Source organism: Labeo rohita, chromosome 12 (assembly GCF_022985175.1).
Source record: "Labeo rohita strain BAU-BD-2019 chromosome 12, IGBB_LRoh.1.0, whole genome shotgun sequence".
NCBI lineage: Eukaryota > Metazoa > Chordata > Actinopteri > Cypriniformes > Cyprinidae > Labeo > Labeo rohita.
In genome coordinates this window covers 31,123,397-31,149,016 of record NC_066880.1, presented here as the reverse complement: position 1 = coordinate 31,149,016, position 25,620 = coordinate 31,123,397, and the positions used below count along the sequence as shown (strand labels likewise).

The following is a 25,620-nucleotide window of genomic DNA, read 5'->3' as shown; positions in this document are numbered from 1 at the left end:
TGATCACCTACAGACATTACACTTATCGTCATGATTTCACACAAAACGACGCTGATATAAATCTATAGATCGCATAAGGAGTCTCGAGTACAGTTCAACATGTCTTACGGGATTGTTATTAACCTTCTGTGTCGTGCCGGCATTGTTTTTCACCAGATTCATGACCTTTAACTATTTATCTCGTTGCTGTTACATAAATGTTTGGTTTCATCCTACAAATTGTACCCAAATTTCCCAAATCTGTTTGCATAAGGGATTAGGTCTGAAGCTTCGGCCTTGGGCAACTTAATACAGATTTGATTATTATTTATTTATGTTTTTTTGGCTGGGGAGCGATGCCAGAAACGCTTACGTAAGGAGAAAGCGAGGGGCGAGAGGCTGATGTCGAGGTGTCGCGCTGACCCGGGACCGGGTTCAAAGAGAAGGTGAGGAGATGAGGACGTTAAAATAAGCGAGGATAAGACGGATGAAAGGCATCACATTTCATAAACGGATAAACAGATCAGAGACAGATGGGGTCATGTTACGTCCTGCTTTAATGGCATCCAGTGGCACTTTATTTCTGTTTTTAGAAGGATCTTTGTTTTAGAAATTATAGCTATAATAATTATAGCTAATGTTTCTTCACATTACAACGAATTTCAGTTATATTCTGTTTGTGTGTTGTTGTTTTTTTTTAAATATTTATCATGTTTTGAAGAGCATTTTATATGACGTTATGCATCGGGTTTTTGCATGTGATCATGCACATGATGAAAACTGAAAAATCATAGACGTGTTAACTCTTGTGTGTCATCATTCAGTGTAGACTGCAGTTACTATAACTCCATAACACACGTCTCTAAAGTTTCATCGGTTAACTTTCAGTGTCTCATATTTACATGCCTTTATATTTTAGCTATGGTTTATTTTCACTAAACATGCTAGAACCTGCAAACAAAAATATAAGTACTTGGGGTTTGCTAAAATTACTTCTTGTTTAAAACAGACATGCATCTTCTGCGGACCTGAAAAAAGGCCTATTATTAGCTAATGTGATGATGTTTGATCAGCAAAGGTGTGGAAAAAGAGTTTTTAATCAGGATTAGGCATAAAATTATGGCTTCGGGATCATTCTATATGAAAATGGGCTGAGATTGAGAATTGAACAAATAGTTGTATCCGGCTCAAATGAAGACAAGAATCATGTATTTCTGGCAGTTTTTCTGCTGATTAAGGGAGAACACAAGACGTCTTTGCCCTGTGGGTGTCAAAAGCAAAAATGTTAGGAAACGCATCACGTTTTGTGAGAAAGTGTGTCGTAAACAAACAGACACAGTGTTGGGAATCAGCAGCCCAAAATGAGTAAGAAACTAGAATCTGATTTCATTGAGGGTGCTGTAATCATTATTATTCAAAGCCAAGTCAAATATATCAGGTGATGCAGTGGTACATGTACATTTTTGTACGGTGGAACTATTACCAGTTTAGTCGTGTTGAGTATAACACTGGTGTATCTGACTACAGGTGTACAGTCATTCTCACAATGACACACAGTATTTTTTTATTTATTTTATTTTAGTAATAAATGGTCTAAAGCTGTCAGTGGGGTGGAGCCTTCAGAAGGTATTAACATGTGCCATGATTTATACAGTGACTAATAATCACAACAGCTGAGCAACAAATAACAGCATGTGACAGAAACCTACTGAACTATTAATTATTTTCCACCAAAACTGAAATAATATAATGCTCATATAAAGAGACACAAACATTATAGTGATGTTTCTCTGATGACTCTGCCTCCTTCTTTCTGTCCACAACTCGCCGCTAGAAGAGCGCAGCTTGAGCTTGTACTGTAATGAAATGCGTATTTAGAGAACATTACAAACCCTTAATTTGCACTTCAGCCGCACTTCCGGCTTCCGGTCGGCTCCCGCCCCGCTCCGCCATCATGAAGTCCTGAACAAAAAGCGAATGAGACAGGAGAAGAAAAACAGGGATGGAGCTGCGGATGACAGAGAGAGACGAACTGCACGCGTGACACGGACGGCATGACAAGAAATGATGCAGATGCGCGCGACAGAGGCGGAAAGTCGGTCTGTGATGTAAAGAGCTCGTCCGTTGTGCTCGACAGTCAGCTGATCGAGTCCGTTAACGGTTAACGGCAGCATTATCCACTTACACACACATGAACGGACACATCCACATTCGGACCGATCGCGATCGTTACGTTAGAAATCGATGGATCGCTGCTTCAGTCGCTCGCTCTTCGTGAAGTGACGGGAAGGACAGGCCGGATTTTCCTCAGCAGGCCGGAGCTAGCTGACCCGAGCTAGCGGCACTGGATCCCGGACACCACGGTAAGATCGAGCGAACACATCATTTCAGGCGGCGCTCGGTGACACGAACGGCGAGAAACGCCGCCGAACCGCCGTGATTCGTGTGTGCGCGTGTTTCTGCTCATCATTTTTGTGTGTTTGTTCAGACACACACACTCAGCTGCATCGCTTCATCTTCCTCATGCTCCATCAAATGCTTGTGCAACACCAGATATTATTCAACTCTGTCGAGTCTCATTTATTAAACGGAACCGATTATTGGACCTCTAGACGAAACATAAAAGCCAATCTTACGTGTGCAAATGTGTTGTTTTGCTTCGTATTTGACACATTTGTGGCTCGTACAGAATAATATCATGAGAAAATGGAGCTCGAACTCGAGCAGGAAAAACGGCTCGGTTTATTCAGAGACTCGAACTGTGCACAGACGCTCCGGTGCTGCAGATGCTGATATTTATGTGATGACATTTTTATAGCTTGTAATGTAAATCAATGAGGTCTTTATAACAGAATAACAGATTACTTGAAAGGCACGTTAATATCATTCAGCACAATATCTGCCACTTACAAGATGAGATTTAAATGCTTAGTTTTATGATCAAAATATATTATGCAATGCAGAACAATGATGATTGACAGATGAATAAATGTTCCTCTGAAGCCTGATGGTCATATTCCACGCTTGCGTTTTGACATAAGTGAGTAAACCCAAGTCCAGTACATACTGAACTGCTAACCCTTTTTTTTGAACATTTATTTCAAAAAATCATAAGGTGTCACAGCAAAAGACCTGACATTTGTACAATCGTACTAAACGGATGTTTACTTGCTAAAAAAAGTAAGAACTGACACTCAGGCGACAGAACAACAGGTTTTTCAGCAAAGTTTTGATCATTTAGAGGCCTTAGAAATGATCAGACGTGATAGTTGTCTTTATAGGGTTAACGACTGAAATCCTGTTGTGTATGTGAAAGTCATAGTTCCTGTTACTGTGACACACGCGGCCTGTTCTCAGACTGATCTGCTGTTGCTCTTTGCAGGTGAATGGTTTTGCACGCGTGTTAACGGGCGTAATCTTAACATGACCGTGACTCAGAGCGTCACGCAGAGGTGTGAATCTGAATTGTGAGTCAGGTGTCTGGTCCGGCATCCTGCTTTTGAACGCTCTTATGTGATGCGTAATCGAGCACCGTTATTCTCGTACAGTCCTTTCGATTGTGGCTGGTTCAGATCGTCGGTCTATTTCAGTTGTTCTTATATAAGGCGCTCTGTTGCATCTGTGTTATAAAGCGGCGCTTGACTGTTCGTGAACCTTTGAGAGTTTCTGCATAAATCTGACCTTCACAGAGGCCGGAGCTTCATCTGAGCTGTAAAACCACATGCGTGAAACCCAATTAAATGAACAGCATAAAAATATTCTCTGTTTGAACTAAAACTGCATCTTTGGTCTGAATCCAGTCCTGCACATCAGCCTGGAGAAAGCGTGGCTGCGGTTCCGTGATGTCGACAGTTTTCTCCAGGTCTTTTTTTCGCAGCGTTTCTCTTGGGTTAAGATTAAAACTTTGATTTGAAACTTTGAAAACCCCAATATATTTGTTCTGTTTTATCACGTACGCTCATTGTCCTGCAGCTCTCACGTTCAGTGCAGCTTCAGTTCACGTCGGTCCTGTACGCGGTTCCTTTTACTGAAGGCCAATTATAACACTTCTCGTTTAAAACAGAAAGTTCTGTTTCGGCCTCATCTGGCCACAGACCGTTCTTCCGTTCTTCAAGGCCAACCCCGAAGTTTGCATCCCCTTGATTCCCTCAACAAAAACCCAGTAGGATTTATCAGTTGGCTTTTGGAATATTACAGAAGAAATAAGCTGTGTGATTAACAAAAGTGTATGATTCTTAAAAATTTTGTTCATCGTGATAATATTCACAAATGTAATCAGCAGAAACGAAAAGCTAAACGTAGATTGTTAAAGAACTACACCACAGTCACAAGATTTCAGAGGCTCGCAATAGCGCGTATAGATCCCTGCCAATCACCAAAACAGATGAATGTGCACAGGTAGACCAGACCAAACCACCTAACCTACCACCTAACCTTTCCGTTTTTATTTCAGATATATTTGAGTTAGAATAGTTTGCAAGATTATGATTATAAGCACAATAAAGCTGTGAAAGTGACCAGCGAGTACATGATTTTACCTGTTCGTCCTGATGATACAGTTTAACCTCTCGAGTCCCGTTCACACAGCTGTTAGCAATTGCCTTTTTCAGGACAAGTAAAAGCATTAGAGAAAAATCACATTACTGATGTATTTTATGTCATAGAATAAAACGTGAAACCTTATTTCAACCAAATTCCTATTCAGAACACCCACTGACTTCAGGACAGTGGAACCGGAAGTGCCGAAATGTGAATTTGTTTCCTAGTTTTGGCCTACAGAAAGACTTTATCGCTGCAGCACTCCATGTTCTCTTTGGAGAGCGGCGCTTTCCTTCTTTCTGTCCTGCCGTGCACGCCGTCCCTGTGACCTCATGCATATTATACTGTGCGTCTTACTCCTGGACTGATTTCTGCTGATGAGCACTTCTAGAATAACAGTGTTGTGGAAGTTCTTCCCTTTATACACTTCTTAGATTAAAGGAGTGCAGATTCCTTCATATAATCATGGAAGTTTGTAAACTTTTCCAGAAACTTGTTTTTAGACGTCTGTAGAGTCAATAGAGGAGACCCAGGTTCAGGATCTTTCATTTAGGCTGGGCTGCTAAACTTGATTGTGAATTTCTGAAATATCTGTCTTCAGATGCGTCTTTAAGAGAATGGACAATTGTAGGTATTTGCATACTTTATAGAGTGAAGATATTTATTCCTGGATGATTTTGGACAACAGATAAGTTAATAAATGCATAGTTTGGAGATCCAGTGCATGAAAACAGTCTCCCTCAACTAATGCTGGAATTCTAGTGCAAACCGTGTCTGCTGGTACATTAATATTAAAGGCTAAAATGAACACAGAGCCTAAACTATTATTAAATTCTTTATTTCTATTAAAATCTATTTATTGATTTAATAAACACTACGCATACATTGATCATTTGAATTTATGGACATTTTTTTCTATCAAGGTAAAGGTCAAAGTGTATTTATATAGCACCTTAAAACAACACGAATGTTGACCAGTGTGCTTCACAAGCAGAGCAAAATACATGCATAGTAAAACAGAACATGACAAGTATTTTATCTGATAACCTAAAATATAGAAATATATATTTATGATAAATAGTTATTTGACGTACTGTTTATTGTTTTACTGCGATTTAGTGACATTTGTTCACCCATCAACAGAAGACACAATAGACTGAAAGACAGATTCTTGGGTTTTAAGAATTGATATCAGTTGATATCAATATAAAGATCAGTTAAATGGAATAATTGAGAGTCAACTCAGCCCTACTAGTTACAGGAATTGGATAAAGTCTCAGTGCATGTAAATACAGAGCGTTCTTATGGTTTCTGTCTTTGCTTAATTTTGATCAGATGCCCGTTCTGGTCCATATTTGGGCACGTTTGATATGGATGATGAGTGTTTCTATTATTGGTTATTGGAGTAAATTATTCATGATCTGTTTAGCTGTATCCTCAGTTCTGGAGTTGTTTGCTGTATGTGTGGTTTATGCATCATACTGGATTTGTCCTGTTTAGTTTCTCCTAATGGTTGTTTTTCAGGTTGTTCACTCCAGTCCTCTATTCTCTGTTCATGTGCAAACGCCCTTTCGTTTGTGTGTGTGTGTGTGTGTGTGTGTGAAGGCGCTGGCCATGCCGTCGAGTGCGCGGGCTGGGAGTCTCAAGGACCCAGAGGTGGCGGAACTTTTTTACAAGGAGGATCCTGAGAAACTCTTCACAGACCTGCGGGAGATCGGCCATGGCAGCTTCGGAGCCGTCTACTTTGTGAGTGGCCGTTAGGACGTTCGGGGCTGTAGCACAGATCGCTGAGCAGAGATGAAGCGACTGTCTGTGCCTCTCTTTCCCAATACTCACGTGTGTTTACACGCTTCTTACAGGCCCATGACATCCGCACCAATGAGGTGGTGGCCATCAAGAAGATGTCCTACAGCGGCAAGCAGTCTAATGAGGTGAACACAAACGCACCAACACAAAGTCTTTCTACAGCTTCGCTTGAACAAAGCAGTGTGACTGGGCTAGAATCGGTCTGCAAGAAATCTTGAACATCATGCAGGTGTCTTTATGTAAGAGCAAGATGATGGCTCCGTTCCAAAACCTATCGAGCGGCCTACCTGGGAAGCATTTATAGGCATCATAGGCAGACTTCTGACACCAAAGATCTTTGAAAGTGTTGGCACAATATTATACTGCTTTCAGTTTTGATGCAAACACACAGTGTGCTGTCTTTGAGAGTCTGAGTGAACACAATGCACACTAGAAAGTAGGGCTACACGATTATTGCATAATTTAGCTGTAAAACAAGAAATAACAGCAAAATAGTTCAGTCTAGTAGTAGATTTACTGAATATGCCTGAATGCAGTGTATATTTATGCTTATTAGAGTGTTGCATCGTTAGCTTGGCTACACGCTAACATCGAGCTCCACAGACATCAATACAGTGCATCAGTCAGTTCCTGAAATGACAATCCCATCCATGTTCTCCATAGAGGACTTAATTCTTAGCGCTGACTTCAATAATCATGTTTAACAATGTAATTTCTGGTGGAAATACTCCATTACCCATGATTCTGCAGAGAAATCTCCACCAATCAAACACATGGCACCAAAAGAGCTCTGTAGCACCCGCCCACTCCCATGAATCACTGCAAATGATGTAATCAAGTCTTCCTACGCTCTCAACAAACATAAATATATACACACATATATAAAATATGAATATTTTGCAATAAAGGAAAAAAAAAACTATCGTAAATATACACAACTAAGATCTTAAAAACGGTAGTTTTATGATTGTCATTCTCAGTGCCTCATGGGACTGTAGCGGTGAAGTCTTGTACCTTTGTCTTTTTGTCCAGTTTTTGAATCATTTTTAGCTGTAGTTAGGACGATGTGTATGTAGGCTGTAGACAGGAAAGCAGCTGACTGTTTTGTAACACAGAGTTCATATGCGGTCACAGAATGCAGTTTTTTGTGTTTACCGGCCTGTTATCCAGTTCTGTTCCGTGCGAGCCCCGGCATTGTATTCAAATTATGCAAATCGTGCAGCGTCTCTCTGGCGAAAATAGGCGGTTGTGCCATTTAAACGGTGGAAACGACTGCCTCGGCTGCGCCGCAGAACGCTCGAACGCCTCACGCCTCGTTCGCGATCTCACCACAATACGCCTGAAAGGAACACACTTCTGGTTGTGTTTCCCACGCTGGCACAGGCCAGAAACGGAGCATTTGAACTGAAGGGGCCGAACAGACCCTTGATTGTTTCATTGTTGTGTCGTTCCTGCTGCAGAAATGGCAGGATATCATCAAAGAGGTGAAGTTCCTTCAAAAGCTGCGGCACCCCAACACGGTGGAGTACAGAGGCTGCTACCTGCGCGAGCACACGGCATGGGTGAGTGTTGGTGTGTGTGGGAGGGGGGCTGAACGCTCTTCAGAAGCCTCGTTGAGGGAAGAGAATGTACTGACCCGCTAACACTGTTTCCATTTGCTACAGTAGCGGCTCCACACGCCACACTTGTCGCTCGCTAACTGCAATTATACTTTTTCTTTCTCTCCGCCTTTCTGCCGCTCGTCGGTGTTCCTGGCAGCTGGTGATGGAGTACTGTTTGGGCTCGGCCTCGGATCTGCTGGAAGGTGAGCGAAGTGTTTCGGGAAGCGGGCGGATGTTTAGGGATGTTCGTTCAGATGCAGAAGTGTAAAATGATGCAGATGTTTGCTAAAGGTTTGTAGAAACAAAAAACAGGATCCCACTGTTTTCTTCCCCTTCCCCTCAGTGCACAAGAAACCATTACAGGAAGTGGAGATTGCAGCAATTACCCATGGTGCATTGCAGGGCTTGGTGTACCTCCACTCGCACAACATGATCCACAGGTACAGAGCCCCTCCTTTTTTTTGTTTTGTTTTGTTTTTAAAAGCATCGTGCAAATTAGGGGAGTGTGATATTGTTTTTAAAACATTAATTTTATATCATGATCTATGCAATTGTAAATTAAGTGTGAGTGCATGTAAATGCTGCTTTAATGCAGGTTCTGTGCATAAAAATGAATTTAGTTGGTATTTCATATCTTATTTCATATAAGCTGTTATCATATGAAATACCAACTAAATGTAGTGTTTTAGACTCTCAGGAATTCCTTGAATTTGACCAAAAAAAAAACACACACATAAATCTAACAAGGTTAGAATTTTTCTTTTTTATAAAGGCACAAATGCTCCTGGAAATCTGTTTTAGGTAGCAAATATTGTCCCTTAATGAAGAATTTGCTGTGAACCAACAAAATATTAAGATAAAAGGCCTAAACAAGTCAATGTACCAGCACAAAAACACACTGCAAAACACTGTTTATTTACAGTCAGTAACAATATCCCATAAAATACTGAGATCATTTTATGTCAATAATGCGCACCCCTGCTCTCTTGAAGAAGATACAGGATCTTTATAGTGGAAAAACGTTCTTCAGATTATTAAAATGTTGTTCAGACTAAGAAGAAAATTGTTCTTTTAAGAACTGGTCACTGAACCAGAAATAGTTTTATGGCATTTCTGTAAAAACCCCCTTTTGGAATCTTTAATTTTAGGAGCGTAATGCAAAACTTTCATATGATTTCGTCTGTCCCCCTCAGTTACAGCATTAAAGATTCAAACAAGATGTTTTTCTTCGTTCACAGGGATGTGAAAGCAGGTAACATCTTACTGACAGAGCCTGGCCAGGTCAAACTGGGAGACTTTGGTTCCGCCTCCATCGTCGCTCCTGCCAACTCGTTCGTGGGCACTCCTTACTGGTGCAAAAACACTTCCTGTTCCTTACAACAACACGCTTGGCACAAATACATTCATATGCCTCGATTTACTTTTCAGTGGTTCGCTCACACGTTAGATTGATCTAATGACACGGTCTGATCAGTTCTGACTGAGTTGTGCTGTGTTTCCAGGATGGCTCCGGAGGTCATCCTCGCCATGGATGAAGGCCAGTATGATGGGAAGGTTGACGTGTGGTCACTCGGCATCACCTGTATAGAGCTCGGTGAGTCGTCTCTAACGTGCGAGAGCCCGTTGAAAGTGAACACAGTGCCAGGACGTCTCTGGTGTGGAAATATACCTTTCGGTGTTCGTGGCTGCTTGTCGATTAGCACAGGCAATAATGCTGTATCATTATGCTTACAGTGGAAGCCTTGCCGCTAACTACTTGCTTGTTTCCTCTGTTGTAGCGGAGAGAAAGCCTCCCTTGTTTAATATGAATGCTATGAGTGCCTTATACCACATCGCCCAGAACGAGAGCCCCGTCCTGCAGTCCAATCACTGGTAGATGCTTCAGCCACACTGGCACAGATCTCTCACTTTATACTGTGTTTCCACAGCAGCACTGTATTAATTCACCTCAAATGGAACTTCAAAGCCTAAAACCATTTTAAAATGCTGTTTTGATTCAGTCAAGAGCACTGAGATTTTCTCTTTTTGTTGTTTGCGTAACAGTAGTTAACAGACAACAGGTTGTTTTGTTTACTGTGTACACAGACAAGTGCTTTAACACTTTCGCTGGCTTTTGATGTGCACTACTCGCTAATTTGCATGTTTTGTTTCCCAACCTCTCAGGTCGGATTATTTCCGTAACTTCGTAGACTCTTGTCTGCAGAAGATCGCCCAGGACAGACCTACCTCTGACGTGCTGCTTAAAGTAAAGTCTTTGAGGAGCTTTAAGACTGTGTTTGAGAGACTTTCTGAACATTGCAGGTTTGAACTGATCCTCTCCGCTGTGTTTCTCCAGCATCACTTCCTGTGCCGTGAGCGTCCGGTGACGGTGGTGATGGATCTGATAGCACGCACTAAAGACGCCGTCAGGGAGTTGGATAACCTGCAGTACCGAAAGATGAAGAAGATCCTCTTCCAGGAAACGCATAACGGCCCCGCCACCGAGGGGACCGAGGAGGAAGAGGTGAGATGACCTTTCAACTTTTGTCAAGTTAAAAAAAAAAAAAAAAAAAATCAAAGATGATTTTCAGGATCACGTGACCGAAAGAGCTGTGCACGATCAGTTCATTTGTTTACACGGCAGTAGAACAGCTGTATTAGGAAACTTCAGATGCGTACAGGAAGTCAGTCTGCCGTTCTCTCGTGCGACTGTTTCGTGGCACTAGAGAAGAACACGGTTTGTCAGCAGACATAAACATCATTTAGGGTTTGGTCTCTTTTCAGATGTTCGTCAGCTCATGTTTCAGACGTTTGGAGTCTTTGTTCTTTGACGTTGAGTGTGCTTGAGTGATGTGTTTGTGACATAATGGCAAATGGACACTTTGATTAAGCTAACCCTAAAGTCAACATGAACTCGAGAATGACTTTATTTGCTTTCAAGGTCCGCTATTGTGAAGAGCTTTTTCTTTGTAGTGTGTTTTTTTTCCACATTTAATAACTTGCTCTGCCTCTGATATGGCAAACTTTTTTCTTGTTTTACACTGTAATCTCTGAAAATCTGTCAAAAATGTTACGAACACACTAGAGTTGTGATTCTTGACAACTTGATGGCAATTCAGCGCATCATAATGCATACTCTTTACATTTCTTTGTATTAATAATACACATCCTTAACTTGTTTTCCAGCTTTTCAAATTTACTAGCTGTGACAACCTGTTTAATTCATATTTTTTTGTTAAAAATAAGAGCAAAGATGCAAATAACAAATAATAGAACAAATACTATGTAAGAAAGATATCAATGAAATGAACAGTGCCATATTTTTTTATTTCAGTAAAGTTCAGTTACTGTTATTAATAGTATCTCCAAGACAGAAGTAATACTATTGTAATACAACTGCACTGTAAAAAAATAATGTTTCATAAGTGTATAAATTACTATAGTTTACAGTAGTAAAATTATAAAAATTGTCTGAATGTCTTCACCTGCTGATTCAGTCTTTTATTTGATTAAAAACTGCAGGGAAATGCTTTAGTTGCTGTGAGGAAAAATCGGATGAAATTCTGCAGTCATTTGTCCCGAAATTGCTGGGAATGTCACAAATGTAAAAAAAAAAAAAAAAAAAGGTCTGCTGAACAGTACCACTCAAAAAGAAATAATTCAGAAATCTGATCTAATTTTAAAATGAAACACTACATAGCATATATTGTTTGAATTAAATATGTAGATTTTTATTAAAGATTTTTATTAGATTTTTATTAAATAATGTCGTCTAGTCAAGAGCAGTGAGTTAACGACCGCAGCAGGTTTATTAGGCTCCTGTCACTTTAAGACTTAATGCACAAGTCCATTATAATGATAGACATTCGATTTCATTCCCAGCTGTTTACAGTGCAGATTGTTCATTTTAGCATTGTGGAACACTTTTATTATAGAGCACACCTTTACTGTTGATAAATAGCATCATATCAGCTAACACGGATCAAAGGTCAAAAGTCATGTGAGTTCTCAGATCTAAACAGGATCTAAATAGATGGCATGTTTTGCCGCAAATGACGTTTCCAACTGATATTAAGATGACACAGTTTGGCGATCCGTCTCCTGCTGGCACCGTGATTTCTGTTTCTAATCGCAGTCTTGTGTGTTTCAGGATGTGGAGCAGTACATGTTGCGGACGGGCACGGTGAACAGCATGGAGAGCTCTCATTCGCTGCCGTCTATGTCCATCAGTGCCAGCTCCCAGAGTTCTTCAGTGAACAGCCTCGCAGACGGGTCGGATGACAGCGGAGAGATGGCTATGATGCAGGAGGGGGAACATACGGTGACCTCGAACAGCTCCGTCCTGCACAAACCGCTGGTACGGGCCCACGGCTTCCTTTGAGCTGCGTGCGCTGAAACGCTTCAGTGCCGGGAAACTGAACTTTGGAACAGTTCGTGTTTATGTTGTTGAACGTACAGTCTTTTAAACTCACTGAAGCTATGAAAAAAATAAATAAAAATTGTAATACTGCAAAATATTGTATGGTTTCAAACAGCTGCTTTCTATGTGAATCGATGTTAAAAGGAAATGTATTGCTGTGATCAAAGCTGAATTGTCAGCGTCATTTCTCCAGTCTTCAGTGTTACATTTCAGCTTATGCTCTCATAGAAAACAGCCTTGGTGATCATAAGAGACCATAATCTTATTCCAAGCACAAACAGACTTTTGTCCCCACACAGAACCACGATAACATCTACGACGACCCCTACCAGCCGGAGGTGGACTCCCAGCAGCAAGGCCCCTCTGGGGGACGCAGACGCCGAGGACGGGACCACTTCGCCACCATCCGCACGGCCTCTTTGGTGACCCGTCAGATCCAGGAGCACGAGCAGGGCTCAGCGCTGAGAGAGCAGATGTCCAGATACAAGCGCATGAGGAGGCAGCACCAGAAACAGCTGATGGCTCTGGAGAACAAGCTGAAGGCCGAGATGGACGAACATCAGCTACGGCTCGACAAAGAACTGGAGACGCAGAGGAACAACTTTGGCAGTGAAGCGGACAAACTCGGCAAGAAGCACCAGGCCATCCTGGAGAAAGAGGTGAGTGCGGGAGACGGCGCGTGATGCTTTGGGATCGCTTTTTAGATGTCTGTTCTTCACTCCTCCTCCTCTTGTGTCTCAGACTAAGGGCGCTCTTACAGAAGAGAAGAAGTTTCAGCAGCATATCTTGGGCCAACAGAAGAAGGAGTTGACCAGCCTGCTCGAGTCTCAGAAACGCCAGTACAGGCAGAGAAAAGAGCAACTTAAAGAGGTACGTCAGCGAATGATTGGACGGTTTGCTGTGGCTTCGCTCGGATGTTGCGTTGAAGGTTTCGTCCTGCGTGCAGGAACTCAATGAGAACCAGTCCACACCGAAGCGGGAGAAGCAGGAGTGGCTCGTCCAGCAGAAGGAGTGTCTCCAGCAGCTGCAGGCTGAAGAAGAGGCCGGTTTACTGCGCCGACAGAGGCAATACTACGAGCTGCAGTGCCGCCAGTACAAGAGGAAGATGCTGCTGTCTCGCCACAACCTGGAGCAAGACCTGCTCAGAGAGGTACAGAAGCACCGCTAGAGCGATTATATCATGGAAAAGCGAATAATCTGCTGAGATTATTAGCGTTATTAGTTTCCAGAACATTTACATGGCTCTGCTGCGATAGATTGTATTTCATATGACAGTCTGTGTGCAGAAGACGATCGAGAACAAACTGGTAAATTTGCTTCACACATATTCAGGCACATGCAGTGTTTTCCACAGGATTTTGTGGATTTAGTTTTTATATTTTTATGTTAAATGCATTAATATGATGCACTTTTACACCAAAAATAAGAATAAGTGAAGTTTTTTTTTGTTTTGTTTTTTTTTTCTTAATATCATCTCTTAGACAAAAATGTAACGCAATTGCATTGTAAAATAAAAAAATGTGTATATCATGATAAGAATATAAATTACTACACAGTATTACAATGACAAAACCTACGTCTTCATTTTTTCACTTGCATTCGTTGTTAAACCATCAAGCGTTTATTTTGGTGGAAACTGCAACACAAAATTGATATTTTTGTGTAAGGTTGGCAATTATGCAATTGTGAAAAAGCATAACTGACGTTCTCAAATGCACCTTAAACACTTTAGTTTAGTTTACATATGCATTTAGTATAAAGATGCTGAAAACACAGATCATGAGCCTCTCGTTTGTAAATGAACACATGCTTGGCTGTAAAACATGCAGTGCATCAACTGTGTACTTATTAAAGTGTGGCGTTTTGTGCACTAAGTCACATGTTCCATTTTTGTTCAGTTGACATTTGCCAAAGCAATAGATATCTTTTAGGTTATTACGGGAAGTGCACAATATTTTTGGTTAATTGTGGAGTTGCTGTGCTGCCACAGTCTAGGTAATTATTGGCAAACACTGCACTTATGGCCAGTGTTCAACACGCCAGCGAGTATGATGATCGTGGTCTGACGTAGACGCGCCTACTCACGACTGTGCATGAATGACTTCCACACCGCCGACACTTTCCAAAGAGAGCTCTTAAATAACAGCATTCCGACGAAAGCCACTAATTAAACGCCATGCACTCATTTATGCCTGACCACAGTTGCCTGATGCTTTTCTAACCACCGTCCTCCATCTCTGCTTCTGTGTTTGTCTCAACGCAGGACCTGAACAAGAAACAGACTTTGAAGGACCTGGACTGCGCCATGTTGCTCCGCCACCACGAGTCGACTCAGGAGCTGGAGTTCCGGCAGCTGGCTCTGGTGCAGCGCACGCGGGCCGACCTGATCCGGACGCAGCACCAGACCGAGCTCACCAACCAGATGGAGTACAACAAACGGCGCGAGCAAGAGCTGCGGCAAAAACACGCCGTCGAAGTCCGCCAGCAGCCCAAGAGCCTGAGAGTGAGTGACAGCGCTGAAGATGGGGAGGGGCCGGAGAGGGAGATCGATGAGGGGGAGGAGCCTCTTAGAGAAGGGGAGGGCATTGACGTAGAAGAGGTGGGGCCAGAGGAACAGCCGAATGAAGAGAGTAGAGATGGAGAAAAGATAGACGGGGATGAGATGCAGCCGGTAGAGACAGCTGAGGAAGAGAAGCAGGAGATAGAAGTTCTTGAAGGAAATGACACTGAAGAGACGCTTGCAGACCAATGTGAAACGATAGACAGTGAAGGGAAAGATGCGGCGATATCGGCCGACGAAAGTGCAAAAGAACAGTTAGACGAAACGCAGCAGGTCGAGGACAAAGTTGACACCGATCCCAGACAGGTCGAAGGCCTTCCTTGGGATGACGGTAGCGAATCGGAGTGCGAGGAGGAGGACAGAGGTGTGGCCGACGGATGTCCGTCAGAGCTAATGCCCTCTCCTCCTTTCGAGCGCCGCCCTCACGAGCGTGACCTGGACGAACTCTCCGAGTTCTACTTCCCGGATACGTTAGAGGAGCTGGAGCCGCCGCCCGTCTTCACGCCTCCCTCCCCGCCCTCTCCGTCCCCGGCTTCCCTTCCCTCGCTCTTTTCTCACGTGATCTGCCTCGCTCTGTCGCTTTCCGCCGCCGTGCAGCCGTCTGTCCTCACCCTGCTTTTCCTGTCCGTCTTCCTGCTTTCCCTGCGACGCTCTCCTCCGCTTCCTTCGCTCGCGTCGATCCTTCTCTCGGGCGAGCTCGCCTTCCTGGCGCTCTTCTTTTCCTACCTGTTCCTGCGCTCCTGCTGCTCGCTCTCGTTTTCCACGTACCTTTCTCTGACGTACTGGGGCTCCGGCCTGTTCAGTCTGGGTTTGTCTTTGAGCCTGGGACTCTATTACGTCCCGGTGGCCTTGATCTCGGCGTCCTTTCTCAGCTCGCCCTCGCTGTTCCTCACCCTCTACCTTGTGGTGGTTCTGGTCGTGCGTCCGGCCAGGGTTTTCCTCCAGAACACTCCGCGCAAACTCAGTCGCCTGTGGATGCGAGTTCTGTTCCGGCTGCCGAAGCCGCTTTTCACCGTGTGCCAGTCGCTCCTGGGCGGCCTGACCGAGCGCAGGCTCTACGACATGTTCCCCAAAGCCGGACGCAACTGGGCCGGCCGCCAGTCCAGAATCCCCGTGCCTTTAAGAAGCCTTCGCGCCGAGTACCTGGCCAAAAGCAAACACTCCGTCTTGTTCGCGCGGTGCCTGCTTTTGGGCCGGCGGTTCGTCCGCCGCCCTCTCGGCACCCTGACGGACCTCGCCAACTCCGTGGTGCTGCGATTAGCCAAGCGTCTGCTGAAGGAGCTGCCGCAGAATTACCTGAGACGCCTGCAGGCCTTCGGGTTGCTGCGCAGAGAGAGAGTCAGCAAACTGCCCGTCCTCCTGCCGAGAGCCCTGCGCGAGCAGAGGAGGAGGATGAGGGAGAGGAGAGAGAGGGAGAGGAGGAGAAGGGAGGAGCGAGAGAGGGTGTACAGGGAAGAGGGGAGGTGGGAGAGTGTGTTGAGGAGAACTCCTTCAGGGAGGAGCTTGAAGGGGAAGATGGTGCCTTGGAGATAGATGGAGACGCAGGAAGGGAAGAACGTGAGCGCAGACGCGCCCTTCATCCGTCGCTGCTCGTGTTTCTCGAGACGAGTTATTTTAGAACATTTTAGTCCTTCATGTGCCTGTTTCACAGGGAACCACTCAAAGAGTTAAAGAGAGAGTTCACAAAACATCTTATCACTTACTTTAGTTAGTTCTCGAAACACAAATGAAGGTTTTTAATGGAATCTGAGAGGTTTCTGTCTCTGTTTAAATAAAAAGAGGAAGGTAATTTGGGAGCAAAAACGAATCCATATGATTCAAGCAGTTTAATCCGAGTCCAGCAAAGAGATTGAAACGATGAACAGATGAATTTATTCTTGTAATTTATTCTCATACAACCTCGTGTTTCTCGTTTTCCACACACACACACGTTTGAGCTTACATGTGTGCCGATTATTAAGCCTAAATGAAATCTACTAATTACATGAAACGATCATCTCGTACGTTAACGGCTGGATTCACGTGGATCCGTTTGACAATGCCTTTATGAACTTTTTAATCTTCTAAGTTCTGTTTTTTTCAGTGGAGGGACCGAAATCTCTTGGGTTTCATTGAAAAATATCTCAATTAAAGATGAGTTTTGATTGAACCAAAGTCTAATGTTTGGAAGGTGAGGGTGAGATTTTCCACTATTAGGGAACCGTTCGTTTAAGGTTAATGTACCGTTTATTTCAGCTCCATCATTCACTGCCGTCTCCGGTGAATGGAGAGAAAGCTTCAGTCGGTTATTGTGCTTTTTGTAAAAGTTTCCTTTTTTTTTTTGTTTTACTCTTGAGTTATTTTATTCTCAAATAGCAAGAGCTATATGTGTTATGGTGATTGTTGAAGCCATGTCTGTGCAATCTTGATTTAGTTTTTATTTTGTTTTGAAGGGGGTCTTAATTTCAACAACAATATTGTATTGTATTGCGAAACCAAAATGGTGTGAGAATGACCACAGGCCTTTCAATGAAGCCATGCATGATAAATGCTAAATTAACGTACCGCGCCTACTGTGAAAGTGGATTATAATACAGTGCTTTACACTATAGATCTCCCAAAAACACAACACTACAGGCTTACTCGTCCAGACGTGCAATAGAAGTTCGTTAGATGAAGCGCCAATGGTTTTTCCTACTTCTCAATGAGTTTTTGTACTGAAACCAAAACTAGGCTGCATATGGTCGTAAAATCAGTGTTTGGTCTCATTATCACTATAACGCAGCTGAAAGTGTTTCAAAGAGTCCTCTCACTGGATCATTTAGAGGCGGGACCTCCAAAAAATGACAATCAGACACTTGAAATATTTCGCGAAAGAAAATCCTTGCCAAAACAGTTGTATATCACACACACGAGACTTATTGAATCGTTTGCTGTAGTTCTCTGTGCCACATGATCTAAGCTTTTGATGATCAATCCTGAATGCTGTTAAAGCAGTGAACTTTACTGAATCTTGATGTTAAACTAAACATCGGTCTCATCACATTACTAGTAGGTGATCTGTTATGAATTCATTATATAGATATGCAGTTTTATTTAGAGGAGAATCTCAAACAGGGTCCTGTTGTTTTCCTGTTGTAGTATTGAAGAGATGCACACGGTCGTTCGTATAGTTGAGATTGAGTTTCGCACACAAAACCGTTTCACTCGACCGTGTATGAGCAGATGTAGACCGGTGGATTCGGGGATATATATACTGATTTTAGAAACGTATATGTGTTATTGCACTAGAGGCAATGATCTGATCATATTTACCATGTAAACAAGTGTTTTGGTCATATCCTTATGAAGAGAGCGCTGGCCTGTTTAGATGAAGCGTTTATACTAGTTCGCCCTAGTTGTCAGTGTTTGCACGGCACTGTTATTTCATATTTATTGCTACTCTAATACTGCATATTGAAGGCGATAAGAAGAAGCCAATATGACAATCATCTTAATGCAAAGTTGGACGAGAAGTAAGCGAATTGACAACCAAAGATGAAAACGTAAAGAGTTTGGTGGTTGGACTGATAAAGAATAGCTTGCACTGCACTCAGATCATCTTTATTAGAAATGCTCTGTAAAGATCATCAAATACTAAAGGGTCTTCATGGAAATCTTAATCAAAGGGACCAGTTATGTACTACAGTGGAAATAAGACATGGCTGATGAGAAATGATGTCTTTTAAGAAAATTCAGTTTCTTGGCAAAAAAGGAAGCATTTCAGTTTTAGCCATATTTGTTCCAGTTATTGGCTGAGTTTGTTTTATTTTTGTCTTGTTACTTAATGTTTACATATGCTGTGCTCCCTTTGTTTTGTTTTAACCAAATCACAAATGTGGTCTTAATGATTATCTGAGGAATGTTTGTGTTATTTTTATGTTGCACCGTCTGTTTCAAGGCCATCGTGTGCGTTTCATCCTCATTTTGTGTGTTTGTGCATGAATGGATGTTTAAGATTTCTGTTATATGTTTCTGAAATAAATTTTCTTTATTATAATCATTGTCCTTCGGTTCATTTGATATTTTCGTTTGTGTTTTGTCAATTATTTTTCATCATTCATATAGTCACGGTGCTGCTGCTTTCGTTTCTCTATTTTTTTACTTCAAGCATGTTTATAAGCATGTTTCTTAAGAATTCTAATTGCTGCTGCACCTCATATCAGATGGTATGGTTCACTGTGAAGTCTGAAATGTTTTATTTGGTTCAAGTGAAAAAGTTTTACATTTTCTCACATAATAATTCTGTATTGCCAGAAACTGATTTTCACACACTAGATTAAAGTGAGTGTCATTTTGAAGTGTTTTATATGTGGTGAGAGCACGTCTGTCCTTCCCTTCCAGTCTTTCTTAAGTGTCTGTTTTCCGATCCCCACGTTCTTCCCTGTTCCTGTAGTCCAAAGAGCTGCAGATTAAGCGTCAGTTCCAGGACACGTGTAAGATCCAAACACGTCAGTACAAAGCTCTGAGGAACCACCTGCTGGAGAACACCCCGAAGTCGGACCACAAGGCCGTGCTGAAGCGTCTCAAGGACGAGCAGACCCGTAAGCTGGCCATTCTGGCCGAGCAGTACGACCACTCCATCAACGACATGCTGTCCACACAGGCTGTGAGTAAGGCAAGGACACACGAATCACAATTCCACCCACCGTCCCACGCCGAGCCTCACTCGGACCCGCGGCGTCGGTCACACGCCCCCCAAACGCTGATCTGATCCCGCCGCAGACTCGGGGCTCCCCCGCTTCACTGACCTGTGGCGTTTTGTGCCGTTTCTCCGCAGCTGCGATTGGACGAGACGCAGGAAGCCGAGTATCAGGCGCTGAGGATGCAGCTGCAGCAGGAGCTGGAGTTACTCAACGCGTACCAGAGCAAAATCAAGATGCACACCGACACGCAGCACGACAGGGAGGTGAAGGACCTGGAGCAGAGAGTGTCCATCCGCAGAGCCCTGCTGGAGCAGCGGGTAAACGCTCCACACACTCGTGCTGTAGAACAGTGCTTCTCCACTGCTCAAACAACCAGCTGAAACTCTAATTGTACACGAGCACGCTGAATACACGTGATTTCATTATTGGGTTGCGTGATGACCAGATATCCTATCCCGGACCATATTAGACATTTTATTCATTTATCCATGTTGGATGATGCTGAATAGTTGATCCTTCATGCATATTTCCCTCATTTTTACATTTAAATTACATCTGCCATGATCTGACGCTCGCTTAAAATTAACAATAAAAAAATAATGTAACATGGCTAGATATAATCTTTAAAAAATCCATTATTTTATACTGTACAATTATAAAGTCTATATTCACCAGTATCAAAAATTAGTTTACATTTTTTCCAATAAAACTAATTATGCATATTTCTCAATTTTTACACTTAAAGTGCCTTTCCTGTCATTTAATGCTTGCTTAAAATTAGTAGTAATAATAAAACATTCACAAATGTCATCTTTACGTAATCTCAAAGTACACGTACTGTACATTATATTGTGATTCTATTCACTTGTAGCATTTAAAACAATTTCACTTTTTTCTATTAGAACAGTTTAATTGTTAATGCATACTTCCCTCAGTTTTTACATTTATCTTTTCTGTCATTTAACACTTGCATAAAGTTTATTTTTTAAACACAGTTTAATAACTGGTAAATGCAATGAATATCCATTATTTTATACTGTTCATTGTAGTATTGTGATGGCTAAATTTACTTGTAGCATATAAAATGATTCATTTAAGCTATAGTTTTTTTTAGTTATTGGCGAATCCCCATTAGATTTGTTGGTATGTATTTAGTCCCGTTGCTTTGTTTTGAAAAACTCAACAGGCTCGTTTTAAAATTGCTTGTTTTTTAATGGTTTCATGCTCTGCTGTGCAACCAATAATTCACTGCAAAAGCACACCGTGTATGGCACAAACCATGATTAAACCGTATTTAACATAGTCTGGTTTGTGTTTTTGCCAATAAAGTTATGCAAGTGATGAATTTGAGCCAGAAAAAACTCAACACAACCTTTTTAAAGTAAACACAGCCGTTGAAGTGGAGGAAGCAGAAGTAGCGACAGATATTTTTTTCCATATTGTGACGTACATCCGAGCGCAAAAGATTATCAAAATATTAAAATGTAGAGCAGGGACTTGATTCAAAGCTTTGGATGTTGACTGGATTTTGAAAAAGTGGAGACTGATGAGCGCAAGCTTGTAAAAATAAACTTGGAGAAGCCTGTTACTTTCACCTGATAAACATTATAAGGTCAGAATTATTTAAAAAATGAAATGTTTCACAGTAAGATCTGCAGTTATAAAACGGGGTGAATTTTAGTTTATTCTGACTTTGCTATCTGAACTCTGCATGATTATTAGCTGCATTGTGTCGTCTGTCCCCGCGGGCTCTCGTAAAAGTGCAGCTCTGACGCCCGTGGCTCTGTTTCTCCAGATCGAGGAGGAGATGCTGTCCCTGCAGAACGAGCGCTCGGAGCGCATCCGGTCCCTCCTGGAGCGCCAGGCGTCCGAGATCGAGGCCTTCGACTCCGAGAGCCTCCGGCTGGGCTTCAGCAGCCTGGCTCTGACCGGCATCCCGTCCGAGGCCCATCCCAAGCAGGGCTACCCGTCGGGCCCGACCCCGTCCGTCCGGCCACTGGAGCCACGGAGGGCCGCCGCAGCCTCACTCCCGCAGGGGCCCCGGCAGGGCGGAATCCTCGTCCTCCTCGTCCCACGCCCTGGGCCTGGCGCGAGACGGGCCCCTGCACCACTCCTCGCGCTCGTCCTCCTCGTCCTCGTCCTCGTCCTCGTCCTCCCACCACAACCGGCACCACCTGCCGCAGCACTACCACCACCAGAGCACGCCGCAGCTGTACCGGGAGAGAGAGAGGGATCGAGAGAGGGAGCGGGAGAAAGAGAAGGAGTGGGGCGGAGGGAGCAGGGGGGACCTGGCGCACCCCCCACGTCTTCTCCCACCACCTTCCCTCCCGCTCCTCCTCCCAGTCCCTCGCTCTCCTCCCTCCTCCTCCTCCCGCGCCTCCGTCCATCTCGCTGTCGTCCTCCTCCGGCCAGTCGGCGTCCTCGCAGGGGGTGTACGGAGGAGGCGGAGGAGGGCTGGTGGTGCGGGGGCCCAGCCTGATGGCGCTGAGGAACAGCCCGCAGCCCCTGCGCAGAACCGCGTCCGGCGGCGGCCCGGGAGGAGGAGGAGGCGCCGACGGAGTGCTCAGCCGGAGCACCTCGGTCACCTCGCACATCTCCAACGGATCCCACCTCTCCTACTCCTAAGGCCGGTCGGGGCTCGCCTTCTTTACGGCCGAATGCGTCCGAGCCGCCGCGCTACGAGCGAGAGCACATTTTACTCGTCCCGTCGCTTTGGTTTTTCCTTGCTCGTTGTTGTTTTTTTGGTAAAAAAGAAAGAAAAAAAAAACGGGAAACTGGCTTGGAACATCACCACTGCCTTTAAGACGTCTTAAAGGAATGCTGAATTTGAACGTGCACACACGACAGTATGAACACAGAATGTTTATGTCGGACTTCGAGTACATTTACGTCTACGGGAGTCGCTCCAATGCATGAGATCAGTGTAGTAAATACATTTGTATTCATATGTTATTCAGTCACGTTTGACATGACGAGGCCCGTTGACCCAAAGGACGATAACTCTGACGATTTACACCGAGAGTCACGGCTCTTCGTTAGAATCGGGTTCAAAACAGTCAGAATCCATCCTGATTTAACCAGCTCGGGCAGTTAACGCGACAGACGACAAAACCGCATAAACGGTTATCGTTATAATTATCGTTCTTCCTGCGAACGGGCCTTAAGGCTACCTTTACAAGATCACTGGCTGCGTCCGAAATCGCGTATATCCTTACTACACAGTAGGCAGGGTTTATGAATGCTGGAAAGTCACATGACCATGACAGGCTAACAAATGTAGTTCGTTCAGTTACATTCATAACGACATACGACACGCTTGTGTTAAAGGTGACCTATTATGCCCCTTTTTTACAAGAGGTAAAATACGTCTCTGATGTCCCCAGAGTGGCTAAATTAAGTTTTAGCTCAAAATACCCTACAGATGATTTGTTATAACTTGTTAAAATGGCCACTTTTAGGTTATGAGCCAAAATGTGCCATTTTTGTGTTTGTCCCTTTAAAGGTAATTGAGCTGGTGCTCCCGGAGAAGAGGGCGGAGCTTCGAGAGCTCATATCCTTTGCAAACAGTGTTGCCAAGTCTGCGGTTTTCCCACAGAATTAAACACTGTTGCCGCGGGTTGAACAAATTTACCAGGGGAACCACAAAAAAAAAAAACATTTTCTATCCTCGGAACCGGGGAGCTCCCTCAAAATGCAGATGGGCTAGTTTTGTTGTGAACACCTGGCAACCCTGTTTGCAAATAAACATTCCACTATCAGTACAAGCCTGTTATCCTGTTAAAAGTCAGTCATCTGATTGTGCTGTGCATATTAAATGCGTTTACGAATTGCACAGATGAAAATAACTCACGTGCTGTTACAAACTTTATAAGCCCCACTTGTGATTATGAGCTCGACAAATTCAAGAGGTCGACTTCACATTGCTTTTATGTGTGACTTTTTTTTTTTTTTTTTTTTAAACTACCACATTCCTATCCGCGATCATTCTGGCAGCATCGGTGAAAACAGGCAGAGACAATGGTTGCTTTAGCAACACTAGTCTCACAGAGTGGTAAGAAGCGCTTTGAGAAAGGCAAATTGGGAAACAAACACGTGATACTTGGAGCTGATGTTCAAAGTGTTGGTGTTGATCCCTAAACATGTGGGACACTTTAGCGTTTTTTTCCCCGAGATTTCCTCCAATAACAAATTGTAACCACAGTGTGTTCAGCGGCTCAGATGCATCGGAAAACACGTGTAATGCCTGTTTGACATTGAGTGTGTCCAGTAATGGCGGACCGCTGCTTCACTCAGGGCTGTGTTTATGTTAATATTGCAGAGATCCTCACAGATGGGTGTGGATTTTCCCTACGATGACGCCAAAGTAGGGAGAATCTGAAATTGCTTGTTCTGAGAGACTTTATGATTTGAGATCATACAAAACATGAGTGGGTGTGTTTTTACCATTATAGGCTGGTCGTTTTCACACTGTTCAAGCCCCTTATGAAAGTGATTTTTGCATAACAGGTCTCGTTTAACAGTCACTTATTCATGAGAAGTGTCTGCTCAGAGAACACGTGATTTCGGACGCAGCCATAGACTTTCAGAGTCAATCTCCCACTAATTGGATCTTTTATCGTGTGTGTGTATATAATATATATAAATATAAATATATAGTATCTAAAGTGTTGAAGCATTGTGTCCACAGTTTTCTATAGTAATTATGACTATCGACATTTTGATAAACTATCATGTGAACAGAATAGACCTAACATTTAATTGTAGAAATCGGATCTGGAGCGAACGAAGTGTGTTCGGTGTCATCGCGACGACAAATTTCTCCAAGCATCTGGTTGTTAAAGATGTGAACATTTCTAAAAGCAAGAATCAGTGGGGTCTGCTGTGTGTTATGGTTATTAATACATGAGTATTAATACTGGTTAACGGTGGGTTTGTGTGTGCGTGCGTTGTCTGAATGCGATTCGCTCTGGTAACATCGACACTTTTGTACACAAACACCAAAAAATAGGATTTAAAGGCTTATTCGCTCGGATACGCGTCCTTTAACTCGAACCGTAGACGACAAAACAGACTTGATTCAATTACAACGGGTTACAATCACTACTCTCTGTGTATTTTTTTGAGTGATGAGAGGAAGGGTCCAGGACAGGCAGGTGCAGTCAGTCATCAGATGATGGATTACAGCGAACACTTAAGGAACTCTGAAGGAAAATGCGGCGGCTGCTTTAGCTGCATCTGTGTCTCGATCGAAGCTGATGTGAGAGTGTGTTTTTCTATACAGGATGTATATGTGTGTGTATCTGTGCTGGAGCTTCTCTGATCCTGGGACGTGTGGGAGGATCCACAGTGTGTTTGACGATGAAGAGCATTTGAGTCTTCAGCAGATACTCAGCCGTGTTTTCACACACACAAGTTCAGAGATGTCCAAGAAGAACACGAGAGGAACTCGATGGACTCTGAAATCAAGCGAGAAACACCAGCTCTGATCTCTCTCTCTCTCTGTCTGTATAATCTACTACTTTATGCTTGGTTTAAAGTAAAACAGTGCATGCAGAACTTCTAATGTCCCGAGGATGTCGGGTTCAGTGTTCGGAGGGCCGGTGAGATTGTACCATTGAATGGACTGACTTGTTTGTGACACATGCCGTGATCTTCATGATTTTAGGACACGTTGAATGTTAGAGCTGATGTGGCAGAGGTTAAACTGGTCTGGATCCATGTGCGGTGGTAAAGGAGGCTCTCCTGGTTCGTCTGGTTGAGATGGACGGGTGTTCTGTCTGTCTCTGTCTGTGTATGTGTGTGTTGACTGTGGAACAGGTTGTCGGGTCAAAGTGGAGGTTTTGCCCAGAGGACATTTTCAGTACATCTCGAAACACATTAATGACTGGAATCAAAGCGTTTGTGGTTCGAAGGGAGAAAACACGTGCAAGAAAAATTAACGCGAAGCAGTTTAAATGACAATAAATTGATATTAACGTGGATTTGTCTCGTGTTGTCTTTACTATGTTCTTTTCTTTAATTATGTAATCGACACTGTGTCTGACATTGATGTCTAACAAATCCGTGAAAAAT

General features: G+C 43.3%; 1 protein-coding gene across 1 annotated transcript; it reads left to right on the top strand.

Moving 5' to 3' along the window:
- Positions 1 to 1,668: 1,668 nt before the first annotated feature.
- Positions 1,669 to 25,529, top strand: taok2b (TAO kinase 2b). The gene is given in 21 exon segments (XM_051123821.1): positions 1,669 to 2,342; positions 6,124 to 6,264; positions 6,378 to 6,449; positions 7,785 to 7,886; positions 8,083 to 8,128; positions 8,269 to 8,365; positions 9,164 to 9,277; positions 9,428 to 9,519; positions 9,704 to 9,797; positions 10,089 to 10,170; positions 10,261 to 10,428; positions 12,055 to 12,261; positions 12,624 to 12,983; positions 13,066 to 13,194; positions 13,271 to 13,474; positions 14,588 to 14,827; positions 19,299 to 19,511; positions 19,683 to 19,865; positions 21,344 to 21,525; positions 21,527 to 21,850; positions 21,852 to 25,529. Coding segments are annotated over 20 exon segments (3,363 nt in total). The 5' UTR covers positions 1,669 to 2,342; positions 6,124 to 6,132; the 3' UTR covers positions 22,174 to 25,529.
- The last annotated feature ends 91 nt before the right edge of the window (positions 25,530 to 25,620 follow it).